At 40.9% G+C, this 14,449-nt stretch overlaps 1 protein-coding gene across 1 annotated transcript; it reads left to right on the top strand.

The window, feature by feature from the left end:
* The first annotated feature begins 394 nt into the window (after positions 1 to 394).
* On the top strand, positions 395 to 1,088 carry Krtap26-1 (keratin associated protein 26-1). The gene has a single exon (XM_003751012.5). It carries the CDS (start codon positions 395 to 397, stop codon positions 1,034 to 1,036), a length of 642 nt encoding a protein of 213 aa, XP_003751060.1. The 3' UTR covers positions 1,037 to 1,088.
* Positions 1,089 to 14,449: the final 13,361 nt, after the last annotated feature.

Here is a 14,449-nt window from a genome sequence, read left to right as displayed (position 1 = left end):
TTCAAATTTCAAAGACGGCTCCAAGAGGGATTCTTAAGAAAACTATTTGTGCGCTGGTGGTTAGAACTGTAGTGAGTCCACAGCCTTCCAAAGTATCTGTTTGGGCTGGATAAATTTACCAGGGGCCCTATTAAAACCCAGGCACACTGATTTATGGTTATAGTCAATCGATGGGAGGCATTTCGGGGATCATCCAGTTTTATGGGAGGTAGGAGCGCTACTTCCTGGGTATGAGAGCGTTCAGATGCGGCCTCAGACAACAAGGAAGATGAGTCTGCAGACAGAACTGCCACTCTCTGAGAATATATAAAGGGACAAGACGAATGGGGTGTCACACTCACACCTGACGTGCTCCCAGCCGCTCTTAGACCACCACCACCCTCTCCAGTTCACTATGGCTAACCGTAACAACTGCTCCAGCAGCTGCACCTCTGGATCCCTCAGGAATTCCTGCCACATCCCAGCCAGCTCCAACATTGCCCTCTGCTCTACAAACATGGGCTGCGGAGAGGTCTTCTGCGTCCCCAGCAACTGTCAAGACCACACCTGGTTCATGGACAACTGCCCAGAGACCTTTGCAGAACCTATCAGTGGCCAGCCACCCAGCCGCGAGGCCAGCGGCTTTGAAAACTCTTGTTGCTCTTCTGCATATTGTGTGCCCAGACCCTGTCATGGATCTGGCTATCTTCCCACGACTTCCTTCATCTCTGGATCTTGCCTCCCAGCATCCTACAGGCCCGTGAGCTATGTATCTAGCAGTTGCCGGCCAGTGAGTCCTTTCATGAACAGCTGCCGTCCTGTAAGCTGTGGATCTGGTGGCTACCGCCCACTCCCTTGTGTATCCAATAGCTGCCGACCCGTGGGCATCGTCACTTATGGATGTAGGCCTTCAGGTTGTGTGACCTATGGCCCTCAGACCATTCACATTGTGTCAAACAGCCTGAGACCTCTGCAGCCTGTCTGCGGTGGTTGCCAACCGGCGATCCCTGTGTTTGGCAGTTGTCGTCCATCTTGCTCTGCACAAGGAGGCCAGTAGCCTCCTTGTTCTAGTGAACAGCAATGACGAAGATCCAGGATAAAACTTGCAACTCTCTGGATGTTCACTTCTTTCCAGTTAGCATCTGCTTTTCCTTGTTTGCACCGTGTCTCTGTTAATGCAAACTGTTCCTTTCACACTGTGACTTGCTTTTATCTTTCCCTTGAAAAATCTTGGCCCCTATTGCCACTCATGTTGCTTAGGTGGGAAGATAATCTACCTGATATGATCTGCACTATAATAAACGAGATTAATCCAGAATTAAGAATCTAGTGCATTGAGTTTTCTTTCCTGACTTCATTTGCTAGGGGACACTGCACTGTCAGGTATATGCTACCTGACATGGGGACAATGGTTTATTATTTAGGAGTGTAATGGCCTCAGAAAAATATGGGGGACCAAATCATGACCTTTCTCAAAGTTATGGTCAAAAGGAGAGCTCAACACTAAACCTCTTACCTCTGACTTCTATTGCACACACCTCCACCAGAATATTCTCTAATTGCAAACCAGGCAATAGGCTCCTGTGTGAACCTAGGTTGTTTCCTTTGATCTGATTCCATAAGACAGGATAAGTACTTTCTTGGTTGCTGTTGCCCTGCCTTCTTCTCTGGATTTAGCCCTTACTACTTAGCATTGCAAGTACCATGTACCCACACTCTTGTCTGACATACAGTGTCCCCTAAATGTATTCTTTTAAAATGATCACCACCATTTTATACATGCCACTATCAAGAACACTTTGACCTTCTCCGTCTGTTGGAAGTATCACAACACAATGCAAATTCATTAATGAACCTTGGACTTAAACAACAACTAAGAAACCATGAACACTCACGCTATGTAGAGTTATGTGGGCGGGGTGCAGAAGAGACAGAGGTGTAAAGAAGTCTGATACGTACTATCAGAGTTTGCCAGAAGTCATACACTGTGGAACACATCATAATTAAACCCCATTAATTAAATAAAGCTGAACTGTAAGTATGTAAGTGGTCATCTTTTTGGGGATACTGGGAATGGTCTTCTTCAAATGCAAGAATTAGAAAAAAAGGAAGAAGAACATTAAAACCAGACTTAAGTGTGACATAGATGCTAGAATAATCGGAAAAGGATTTTAAATTACTCTGATGTGTATTCTCAGAAATATGATCAAAAAGCCATCGGGCAAAACAGAGAGATAGAGATTCAATGAAAGGATTTTTTTTTAAATACTAAAAGCACTTGTGAGATAAGAGACCAAGGACATAGGTCCATTACAAGCCCAAACTAAATTCTGAGATGACAGAGCACTTCCACTCTCTCTGCCATATTTCTGAGAGAAACTTGGCCTGGTAAATAGCAAGAAGCAGACACGTACTTGTAGTCTTTTCTCCCAGATGAGGCATGTGCCGCTGTTTCACAGTTCTAATCCTATCTATAAAATTTCCAGCACTGGCAGTGAGTTCTTCCTTTTAAAAACAAGTATTTATTTATTTTGCAGTGTTGGGTGTGCGACTAAAGTGTCCTGTAGGTAGCATAAAAGCTTTGCCTTTACAACCTTAGCTCCAGAGTGACAGAGCAGCTCCTCTCACGTTCCTAATGCTGTTGTTGTAAGGCCCATTTGCCAGAGAAGATGGGATCTGTACCTTCAGTTTCTGAATCCCGTCCTAGACAGATTCCTGACACCCAACCATGACAATTAAGTCTTTAGAAGAGTCTGCCTCTGAGCGAGACATGAAGCTGTAATAGATTTGGTTACATTTCTGAAGAGGAGATCATCTCAAAGTGAGACTAATGGAACTATAACACATGGGCTGTTTTGTGCTAAAGATGTCACTATTACTCTGAAGGCTGGTCCATAGACTCATCCTACCTGCTTCTGAGCGTCAACATGGAACCATAAAGCATCTTCCCAAAGCACATGTCATGCGATCATTGTACTAAAATCCTGTGACGTTCTTCCAACTTCTAAACTATTTCTTTGAATTTTTTGAGCAAAAGATGCTGAACTTATAACTGGCAAGAACATGAACCATGTGTCCTAGAAATTGCTAGAGGCTGGACATGACATAACATGAAGATAGAAAGTCTCTGGTATACTGAACATGAGGCAAAGAAATAAAACAAGAAAGACATAAGTATTGGTAGCTAAGAACTTTCAAACTGAAAGAAAAATAAAAACAAACAAACAAAAACATGAGACCAGAAAATTCTGCATGCTCAGACAGTGTATCGGCGCTGATAATTGAAGAGATAAACATTCACAAAAAGGACTTGAGGTTGGGTCTACCATTCCAACTGCAGAAACCAGACAGAAATTCTTCTCTTCAAAGGAACTAGAGGATGAGCTACCCCAAACTTCCTTACAGAAGTTACAACTACAGCAAGACATTTTAAATGGGTGTGGTAATGTGATTCCTATTGTCCCTTGCCTTTTACATAAATTTGTTTTGTGTGTTAATGAGTCTTTGCATAAGATGCATGTCTGATAGGCCCAGAAGTAAGGAGAAGGCCTTGTAACCCTTGGAACCAGAGTTACACATGGTTCTGAGCTGCAACATTGATGTTGAGAATCAAACTCTGGTCCTCCAGAAAGAGCATCCAGTGCTCTAAACCGCTGAGCTACCTCTCCAGGCCCATCATGTCACATTTTTATTTAAATTATTAAATTGCTTTACTTTGCTGGATTCTGCTTCCTGAAATAACTAGAAAAACCTTTTTTAAAAAGGCAAACTGTTCAGTCCAATAACATAGTGTGTTGTTGCGTGGTATGACTAATACAGTTGTATATTTTGAAATTATTTCAGCATGATACATTGCTAAGCATGCAAGACACCCTTGCATCATGGCAAACTCTCTTCTGGGTGCTAGGAATGTGACAGTAAACAGTTCAATCACAGAAAGGGTTGGAAAATAAATGGTAAATACTGATAAAAACGCAGTGATGTAAGAGGGTATTGCGGAGCACAAAGAGGGAGTGAGAAATATTATAACAAAGAGAGGTGATGCCATTTAGAAAATTCAGAAATATTAGATTGATGAGTGACAGGAGAAGGCAGGTTTACTGCAGATGTCACTTCATCTTCCTGTCCTCTGAATCTCAAGCCCAGCTCTGCATCAGATCATTTAGTGTAACCTCCCCTTCAAACTTCCTCCCAACCCTGTTCTCTGTCCCAGCCCCCAACTCTGGGAAGCTGCCAAATAGGCCTTTCAGAGCAACAAGTAGGCCAGTGAAGCAGCAGGTAGGCAAGATTCAGATCTCCCTCTCTCCCTGTTCTCCTCTAAATCCAGTGCCTCAGTCTCATCCCCAGCTCTGAAACAGATGACATATTGACATATTGTGGCCTCTCCTCACTCTTTGCCCTTATTTCCAGAGAACTAACTATATCCTGGTGCACACCATGCTTTCCTCCCTCCTGTGAACTCCTTTAGCCCCACCAGCACATCCTAGTTCCTAAGTGTAAGTTCCCAGTGCCTAGGAACACAATCTACATAGAACCGGAGTGGCCACACCTGGCAAGGTCCCAGAATTTTCTACTAGAGAACGCATAGCCACTAAAGCCTCCAAGAGCCAGAATGGGCAACATAAAACAAGGTGGGGGGAGCACTTAATCAACAAAGACAATAACAGAAATTAGCGCTGAGAATTATAATCAATTCAAACCCGGATGTCTAAATGCCAGCATAAAAAAGATAATCAAAACAGCCAGGACAATATGTCTCCACCAGAGCCCAGCAACCCCATCCTGATTATTCCAAGATAGCTGACGCACAAGAGAAAGACTTTAAAAACGTCCCCGGTGGACATTATAAAAGTTCTTAAAGAGACAATGAGTAAATCCCTTAAATAAATCTATGAAAACACAAACAATAGAAGGGAATGAATAAAACAGATACAGAAAAATTGCAATAACCTTCTGCATCCTATGTGATCATCTTGGATTAAAGCTGGGTATCAACAACAACAGAAACAACAGCAAACTACAAACATATGGAAACTGAGAGACATAGAAACCCACTCCTGAATGAAACTGGGGCAAAGCTGTGTGGTGATGGTGCACACCTTTTTACCAGCACTTGGGAGGCAAAAGTAGGCAGATCTCTGATTTTGAGGGCAGCCTGGTCTACGTGGTTAGTTCAGGACACCCATGAGAGTGTCAGTCTTGAGAGAGAGAGAGAGAGAGAGAGAGAGAGAGAGAGAGAGAGAGAGAGAGAGAGAGAGAGAGAGAGGCAGAGAGGCAGAGACAGAGACTGACAGAGAGGTTAAAGGCTCTAGAATTTAATGAAGTGAAAAGCAAACATTAACCCAAGCTTACAGGATACAATGAAGCAGTTCTAAGAGTCAAGTCCACAATACTAGATCCTTACATAAAAAATTAGATCCCACACCGGAAAGCTGTGTGAAGAAATTACACCCCAAAAAAGTAGATGGGAAGAAAGAATCAAACTTGGGGCTGAGATCTATACAAACAATAGCCATAGCAAAGAACCAATGAAACGAAGAGTTGGCTCTTAGAGAAAGTGATCAAACCTTATCCAAATTTACTAAGAGACTGAGAGAATGTCCAAATAAACAAGACCAGAGAGAGAGAGGAGACATAACAATAGATCTGAGAAAATCGAGAGAATCTTAGAAATATACTTTGAAAACAAGCAAAAAAAAAAGCCAGATGTTTTTACCACAGAATCACAGAATTCTAAATTCTACCAGACATTCATAGAAGAATTAATGCCAGTGGTCCTCAAATTATTCCACAAGAGAGACAGAGAAAGAACTCTTACTTAATTTTAGTGCAGCAGATAGGAAGAAATAGAGTCACACACATTATTCAAATGCACAGATAGAGAGACACAGAGACAAAAAGACAAGAAGAGACAGACATAAACCGAGATACAGAGACAGAGCTCGAGAGACACAGAGAAAGTACCTGGAACAGCCTTACACCTGATGATTCCCCTCAGATCCTGACCCTCAGGGCTCAAGGAACCCCAAGGAAGAGGTGGTTAAGATTGTTAAGAGACAGAGGAGGTGGAGGACCTAAGAAAGCAGTAACAGGACCAAGGCACAGGTAAACTCACAGAGGTCGCGAAGTATGCACAGGGTCTGCAGGGGTTTGTACTGTATGACATGCTAGCACTGAAAGGAGAAAAAGATGCTTGCTCCCATTCCTCACCCAGGAATCACAGAGACTTTACCTTCGCATTTCTACTAACTTATTTTCTCCTCATCCAAAGCCAAAATATACTAGCATTTTCTGAGAGTGCCCTAAAATGAACATTGTATTCTCTCCGATCGATAAACACTTGACAACAAAAAATGTATTTTTCTCTTCAAGAGCCTCACTGCTTAAACAAATTACCCTTAAAGGTAGGCTATGGTCCCAGCAGTGGCCAACAGAAAGCCAGCTCAAAGGCCTCTTTGAGGACTTCCTTGCCTTTCCTTTGCTTGTCACATCAGGATTTTTTTCTTCCTTTTTACATTATCCTTTTTAGTCTTTATTTTTACTTTTACATATTACTTGTTCTTCTCTCATTTTCACCCTTACAATTTTTCTTTTCTTTTTTCCCTATTTATTCACTTTACATCCCTATCGCAGCCCTACCCCTCCTCCCAGTTTTTCTTTTGTTTCCTTTTCTTTTCTCTCCCCTCGCCCTCTCTCTCCTCCCCCCTTTCTCTCTCCCCCCCCTCTCTCTACACACACACACGCACACACACACACACACACACACACACACACACACACACACACACACACACACACACACGCTGACAATGATTTGTGATTACAGGATTCAAAGAGAATACCATGTGATAAACTTGCCAAGGTGTGATCAAGAGACCTTTAGAGGTAGGTCAAGGCTTGAGCATGGAGATCAAGGTCACACTCATTAATCATAGAAAACATCTCTTCATTAAGATCTAGAAATAAAAATGGGAACTCACTGGGTCTGTCCACTAATTTCTGTGATGTCTGTTTGACCATAATCAGCAGACACAGCCATTGACTTGCAGTTTCTGCTCAGAGACTTTACTGTCTACTAATTTATTTCTTCTAATTTATTTTCTTCTCATCCAAAGCCAAAACATACTAGCATTTTCTGAGAGTGCCCTAAAATGAACATTGTATTCTCTGCTTCCATTTCTTATCAGTTATTTAAAAATAATAATAGAGTTTTGAATATGTACATTTTTCAGGAAGGAAGGTTCTCTTACTAACCTCACATGGTAACTCTCTGGAAAACATTGAAATAATTTTATTTCCATGACCTGAAGAAATTAAGCTTTCTTAGTAAAGAGCCCTTGTCTAGACACTTAAAGATCAATAATCTCAAAGACAGATTGAGAGAACACCCCAAATCTATATTTTGTCACCTCTACCCTGACACATCCCTATTCTATCCGCCATCCCTGTATACATTCCAGTGAGGCTGTTCAACTCTCAGACCCTGTTCCACAGTAGGAAAGCAAGAGCCCACAAGAAAGTGTTTCGAACACAGACGAACTGCAACTCAGCCTCCGTTGTCCACAGCAATTGAAATTTACACAGCTTTACATTTTCCTCATGAGATTCTTATTGGTTGAAAAGTACTAGGTGTTTTCAGTTCAGTTCTCTGGGGCAGCAGTAGCTTTCTAGAAACAACTGTAGCACAGACCTGTAAGTTCATTCCAGAACTTAGCCACCGGCCAGGTGAACAGGCTGTATGTTAAAGCAAACCTGCTGTCTAGTTTACTATGAAGAAACCCATTCTCCATCACTCTCCTTATTTTTAGAACGAAACAGGGCTTTGAAGCAGAGGAAACAAGGAAATTCCTCAAAGCATCATACTGAAAGTGTCTCCATATGAAGTTAATAACCAACATCCTGTCTTTTCTTGCTGAATTCCTTCTGGAAGAACACAAAGTAAAAAGCTTCCTAAACAGCACCCATGACAAAAGATATACATATTGAAATAGAAGAAAAGACCAGGGTTTGAACAGAAAGCAACAACTACATAAAATATAAAACAAAACCTCAGAGCCTCAGAGTCTGAAAGTACATTGGAAAAAAATTGGATGTTTTTGTTTAAAATTGAATCTCCAGACATATTCATTCAGCATCATTTATTCAGAAAACAGTTTTGAATGTCTGTTAAACACAGAACACCATGCTATAGTTCAACAAAACACATTTCCATAGACATCTATTCTCTGGATCCTTTGTGTTTCTGAACTGACAGTTCGCGAGTACCAGCAAGCTTGGGCCTTGGCTATAGCAGCAAAGCAATGGAAGTTTGGATGCAATGTGCTCCTTGGGAATCTCTGCCTGATGGGTGGCAGTGAGTTTGATAGGAAAAGGAGGTGTTTTCTTTAATGTAAAATATTTATAGAGTTTCAATAAGAAATGCCAAGGAAAAACAATTTCCATTAGTAATACCTTTCAGAATACAATGGGTTATTTTTTTATATTTTATGAAATCTAATACTTTGGGAATGTGAAATGCAAAGTTTCTTACCCAGTACACCCTGGACTGTGCTTCATAGACTCATCTTCAATAAATTGGATTGTTGGATCTGATTAAAACTGTGCGAGTGTGAATCACTGATACACACACTTATGTGCTTCACTGTTCTTCAAGTCTCTACATAGTTTTCGAAACAACATATGGCACAACAAAGAGGAATCTTTTAAAACTATCCTCTATAAATTGTTCATTTCCTTTTGGGTTCTTGGAAAAATGCCTCTTCTTATAGAGGAGGTATTTAAGACATGGTTTTAAAACTTACAAGTCAAGATATAAATACATGGAGATAGATGTAGCCTGGTGTTCAAGGGCTTGCCACACATGTGGAGTCTAAGGAACAAGCCCGTGTGCTGAAAAACAAGGCCAACAATAAAACAAAAGAAAGCTAAGCAATAACAGAAAACCAATCATGGTGATGGCTTAGCAGGTTAACATATTAGCCATGTGGATGTGGGCACAAATGCAGCATAGTGTGCAAGCAGAAGTCAGAAGACAATTTCTAAGAGTAAATTCTCCCCTTTTGTCATGGGATCTGGGGACCAAGATCAAGTTACCAGTCTGTGGAACAAATGGTTTCACCAATTGAAGATATGTGATAATCAACTAGACAAAAAGTAGCCTTGTCTAGGAAAGGAACGTCTAGAAGTGACTGAGAGGCATCACATAGCTGTGGTTATCCTCTAGGCATGCCTGGGAGGCATTATGCAGATGTGGAGTTCCTCTGGGCATATCTGTGGGGTATTTTCTTGATTGGGTTGATTAAGAAAAGAATAAGATATGTGGGCATCAACATTTCCTTGGCTGAGTCCTGAGCAGAGTGAAAGGTTAAAGGTTACTGAGCACCAGCTTCCATAACTGCTTATTAACTAGACACAATATGAAAAGCTGCCTCTTGATCCTTCAAGCATGCCCTACTGCTGTAAGATGTATTCTGAACTGGGAAGCAAGATAAGTCTTCCTTAAATTGTTCTTATAGGGTACCTTATCACAGCATCTAGACAAGAAACTAATACAAATAGGTCCTTACTAGGTTGTCTGTGTTCTCTGTTGATCAGGCTGGCTTTGGATTTGGCATTTCCTGTCTCTGCCTTCTTTTCAGACCTGGGATAGCAGGCTCAACTTTGAAAATCGACTTTAATTAATTATGGTTCCAGAACATTATTAGATAAATCCTTTATGCCTACAGGTTACTAACTAAAATAAGAACAATATTTGACTATGAGAAGGTTGTGGGGCATTCTTCCTGACATCTGGATGTCTGTCAAGGGATACTGCAGGTACAATAAACACTTAACACAGAAATTAATGAATACACAGAATCCCTGGAAGCAGAGAATTAAAACTGGAAGTCCACCAAGAAAGCACTAATCACATTTGGAAAAATGCCTTCAACTTTTTGGGAGCTCATGTTGCTAACCTCGAATCTTTTGGCCACCCTTTCTCTGGACAGGGCATGGAGCACTCTGGGAGTTGTCACCAAATCTTGTCTTTGTATTGCTCTCTGTCCTGATCTCTGTCCCAAAGATGGGATGTTGGTTTATTCAATACTTGTTTGCCTGGGTTTTGGATTGCAGCCCGGAGAGCAATTTTGAACCTGCCAGCTGTCAACTGAGCAGCATGGACCTAGCAGACATGTAACCTCTTGCTGACCTTTACCAGATCCTGTCAAGAGCTCGCTTTGTTCCTGCTATTCCCCATGCCCCAGTTCAGTCTGCCCATCAACCTACACCAGATGCCTAAGGGTCCCAGTTAATAGCCTCTTACCCTTCAGTACCAGTCCTGGCTCTTCTAGCCCGTGAATTATATGTGTAGTATGGCTTCCCTTTGATCTATGTCTCCTAATGCGGACATTGGCCAATGTGAATAGCAGGGTCCAACCACTAACCTAATTGCTCTATGCTTTTAAAGCTCAGAGACATGCATCTGGGGGTCTAAAGATCACATTCTCTTTGGTGTGCAGAAGATTTATGTTACGATAATTTTTAGTTAAGCTAAATTGATACAGGATTTGGGATTCATACTAGAATGTCTTGCTATGCATCACATCACAAACCCTCGAGTTCTGAAGGCACACGTGGCAGTGGGGAAGGGCACAAAGCAGAAGGGTTGTGAGGTTTATGGGAGGAATATACTCCTAGCACAATTCATGCTTGTATTAAAGTGGTCTTGTGTAATCTAGTATACTAAAATTTAAAAGTATTCCCTATAAAAGTATTTTACTTTGTACACAGTAGTTAAAACAAATTTTCCAGGTAACCTAGTCTCTAGATCATGTTTTTGTCCTGCCTTCTGGCATGTAGAAATAGTTTTTCCCAGCTGCTAGTAAGTGTACATTCTTGAGCTCTGCTTGTATGTCCTTTGATAATTTCCATTTGATAATTTTAGTAAATCTGCGCTATTCTGAATTAACGAGAGAGCTGTGCGCACTTGATGTCTTAGTTTTATTTCCCACTGTGGTGTGAACATGCCAGGACAAAAGGAACTTAAGGCAGAATGGAATCGTTTGGCTCACATGTCCAGGTTACAGTCTCTCATCATGGACAAGTCAAGGCAGCAGGAACATGAAGCAGCTAGTCGCATATGTCCACTGTAAAGACAGTGGGCTAGAGAGAAAATTCTGTGATTGAGGGAACTTGTGACTCTTCCAGAGGACCCAGGTTCAATTCTCAGAACCCACATTGCGACTCACAATTGGAGTTTTAAATGACCGAGGTCCTCTGTGGGTGCTAGGAACCAAACCCAAGTCTTCTGGGAAAACTGCACGTGTTTTGAACCACAGAGTCATCTATTTCTCAGTTGATATTAACCTTCAAAATTTTGCCTGATAGTGTACTATTTTGCTTAGATTCATGTGGGTGCTGGTCTTCCTAACACCATTTGTCACTTAAAAATCTATTCTGATGAGAACCCCATCTCTAGTGTTTTTCTGAGAACATTGTGGGCAGAACTGAATGTGGCTTGATTTCAGCCCAATGTAGTCCAGCACCAGTGAAGAGAATTGTTTGTGGAGTTAACTCCACCCTTTCACTGTTCCTATAGATGGCGACTGATCACAGTCTCCTGATTCTGTTGCTGAAAATCTGAGTGGTCACTGTGATTGCAAGCACAGCGCTATGGAAACATGGTGGGCCCCGGTGTGGAGCCATCAGTGATGGATCACTAAAAGCCATGCGCAAATCTCTCAGAAGTCATTAGCAACTGTGGAATTCCATCAACTTCACTGCTGCTGGGAAAATTATGATCAAGTTATATATAAGATTTAATTATTCCCACTATAAAAATGTCTAAATTCTGATTTTAAATGCAAATGCAATCTGAGGATTGTATTTTAGGAATATTTTATTGACTAGTACCGAAAAAATGAACTAAATGAGTGGATTCAGAGCAATCCTATAATCTCATTTAGTGGCTATGGTCAGAATTGGTTTTCTGTAACTTATTAAGATCAGGGAATTTTTTTAAAAAGAAATATATGACAAAACTCATGAAGACATCAAAAACAGACAAAATACAGTATGTAGCTTTCATTCCCGCCTTGCAGCTAGAACCACGGACGTGTCCCATGCCTCTTCCCGTTCACCTCGATACTGCCTGGTGATACGCAGGGAAGCAGTAAAAACATTTCTCATCATGGAATATATTGAATTTCCTTCATTTCCTGATAATAAAATAGAGGAAATGCAGAATGGGGGATCAAGTAGGAAGGTATAGTATCATTTTTCATAAACTATAAAGGTGCCGTTTATATTGAAAAATAGTGGCATGCATTTTACCCTTTAACTACCCATGATAAGGATGTTTCAATTTTTAAAGGTATGTGTTCTTTTCTGTTTTTCTCCGAATTTCTTTTACTTCTTGTAGTGTGTGTGTGTGTATGTGTGTGTGTGTGTGTGTGTGTGTGTGTGTGTGTGTACATGCTCACAAATGCTTGTGCTAGGATGTACATGTGGAGAGCAAAGGAAAGTTTCTAGGAATCTGTCCTCTCCTTCTACCTTGTGGGCCCTAAGGATCGAGATGAGATGAGGCCGTCAGGACTCAGTGTTAGGAAACTTAGCAGGTGAGCCATCTCGCCAGTCCTGACAGGGTTTGTCAGCTCTACTTCTTCTTTTTTTTATTAGATATTTTATGTATTTACATTTCAAATGTTATCCCCTTTCCTGGTTCTCCCACCCCCCAATCCCTTTAGTCTCCCTCCAATCTCATCCCCTCCCCCTGCTTCTATGAGGAAGTTCCCCCTCCTACCCAACCACTCGAGCCTCAACACCCTGGCATTTCCCTATACTGGGGAAACAAGCCTTCGTAGGATCAAGGGCTTCTCCTCCCTTACATGAATGAGTAGAGTTAATTAAGTTTTTCAATAGGGAAAATATTTAAAATCACATGACAAAACAAAATAGCCGAAGAACCAATCAAAAAGAGCTTGCATCTGACTCAGCAACATTCTCCCAAATAAAGCAAGGTTAAATATGGAAAGGTGCTTGAAGGTGCTAAAACGCATTGTCACTGGATTATAGCCTATATATTGGGGTAGCTTGGTTGTTGAGTGCTTTTGTGGAGCATGCGCATAAGTGGTCATGGTGCTGCAACACCTATAATCCCAGGGCATGGTTAATAGAGGCTGGGCATCAGGAATCCAAGGTCAGCCTTGGGTAGATAGTGAGTCAGTCGGGGCTATATCAGACCCTGTCTCAAAACAGCACAAAAACAAACAAACAACAAACAACAACAAAAACGTAGGAACCTGTAACTTATTTAGGTATTAGATTAATAAACTGACGAAGACATTAAATAAGCAAATCTTTTTTATTTGTTAGTACTTAAAAGATAGCTAAGTGTCCACATTTAAAGTATTTTAGAATTGTTTCAGATTTATAGGAAACTTTGGAAGTAATATAGATTTTTATTTAATCTGTCTCTACTACTAGTAGCTTGTATTGATACTTAGATTTCCTGTGAGCAAGCCTTTCTGTACTGTGCTGGCTTCACGAGTTTTTTACTGAAGTTTTCTCAGCATCCACTAAAAAAATTAATAATTTTTATTTGTAAATAAATATACATACATTTGTGTAAGAAAATTTAAAATAGTGAACTTGTTCACTTTAAAGCAGTTTCTTGTCCTTTAAGGGTATTCTGTTAAGCTGTTCTCCACATGTATATAACTGGGAAAAGAGGCTTAAAGTAAAATCAAAATAATAATTTGGGGGCACTAACTAGGTCTTCATTTTAAAAGAAATGTGGCTATAATTGTGGAGCTTGTATTTAATTATCTTCCAAAAGTAGGAAGGATTTTTTTTTCTCACAAATATTTACCCCTGTGAAAGCAGAGATTCTAATTAGCTGATTTGGATTTCTGCCTCTAGACAATGATATACGGGAGTAGGAGCATGTGTGTTGAAATAATCACAATACTGGACAAAGGACGGGAAACATGGATCTTGTCCAGGTGAGGTGAACAGCAAAGGTGCGGAGGTAAGGGTGGGTCCTGGAGAACAGCAGAGAGAAGTGCTGAGAATTGCAGGGATCTGCAGAGTTCACCAAAGCTTTCCCTGAAAATGATTAATCCATGCAGGCAGGCAAGGAAGTCTCATGGAGCTGGAGGAGAGTCACCTGATAGGATCAGCAAAGAAACTCAGAGCTCAAGTGTCTGAGGTTCGTTGCATTTCCCTCTGGATACAGCAGAAAAATGGAAGAGGAATTTAAGGGAGGTTTCGCTTAGGCAAAAATAGAGATTCAAGACTGAGTTTCAGTTACTGCTCCATGAACGCAACACTGAAAAGGATCAAGCTGTTTCCATGTAAATCACACTTACCTCAGGACAAAGCTGGGCGTGTTTACCGGAACACAAAAATCTGTACCAGACAAAATGTTAAGTAAGGACACCCAATGTACAATTGATATTTACAAAACATTCAAAGTAACATGGAGGTAATG

Source organism: Rattus norvegicus, chromosome 11 (assembly GCF_036323735.1).
Source record: "Rattus norvegicus strain BN/NHsdMcwi chromosome 11, GRCr8, whole genome shotgun sequence".
NCBI lineage: Eukaryota > Metazoa > Chordata > Mammalia > Rodentia > Muridae > Rattus > Rattus norvegicus.
The sequence above is the reverse complement of the archived record's forward strand: the minus strand, read 5'-3'. Positions and strand labels throughout refer to the sequence as shown.

What these genes read in the sequence shown, in the direction of transcription:
- Krtap26-1 (XM_003751012.5), top strand. Translation starts at nt 395, where the DNA reads ATGGCTAACCGTAACAACTGCTCCAGCAGCTGCACCTCTGGATCCCTC.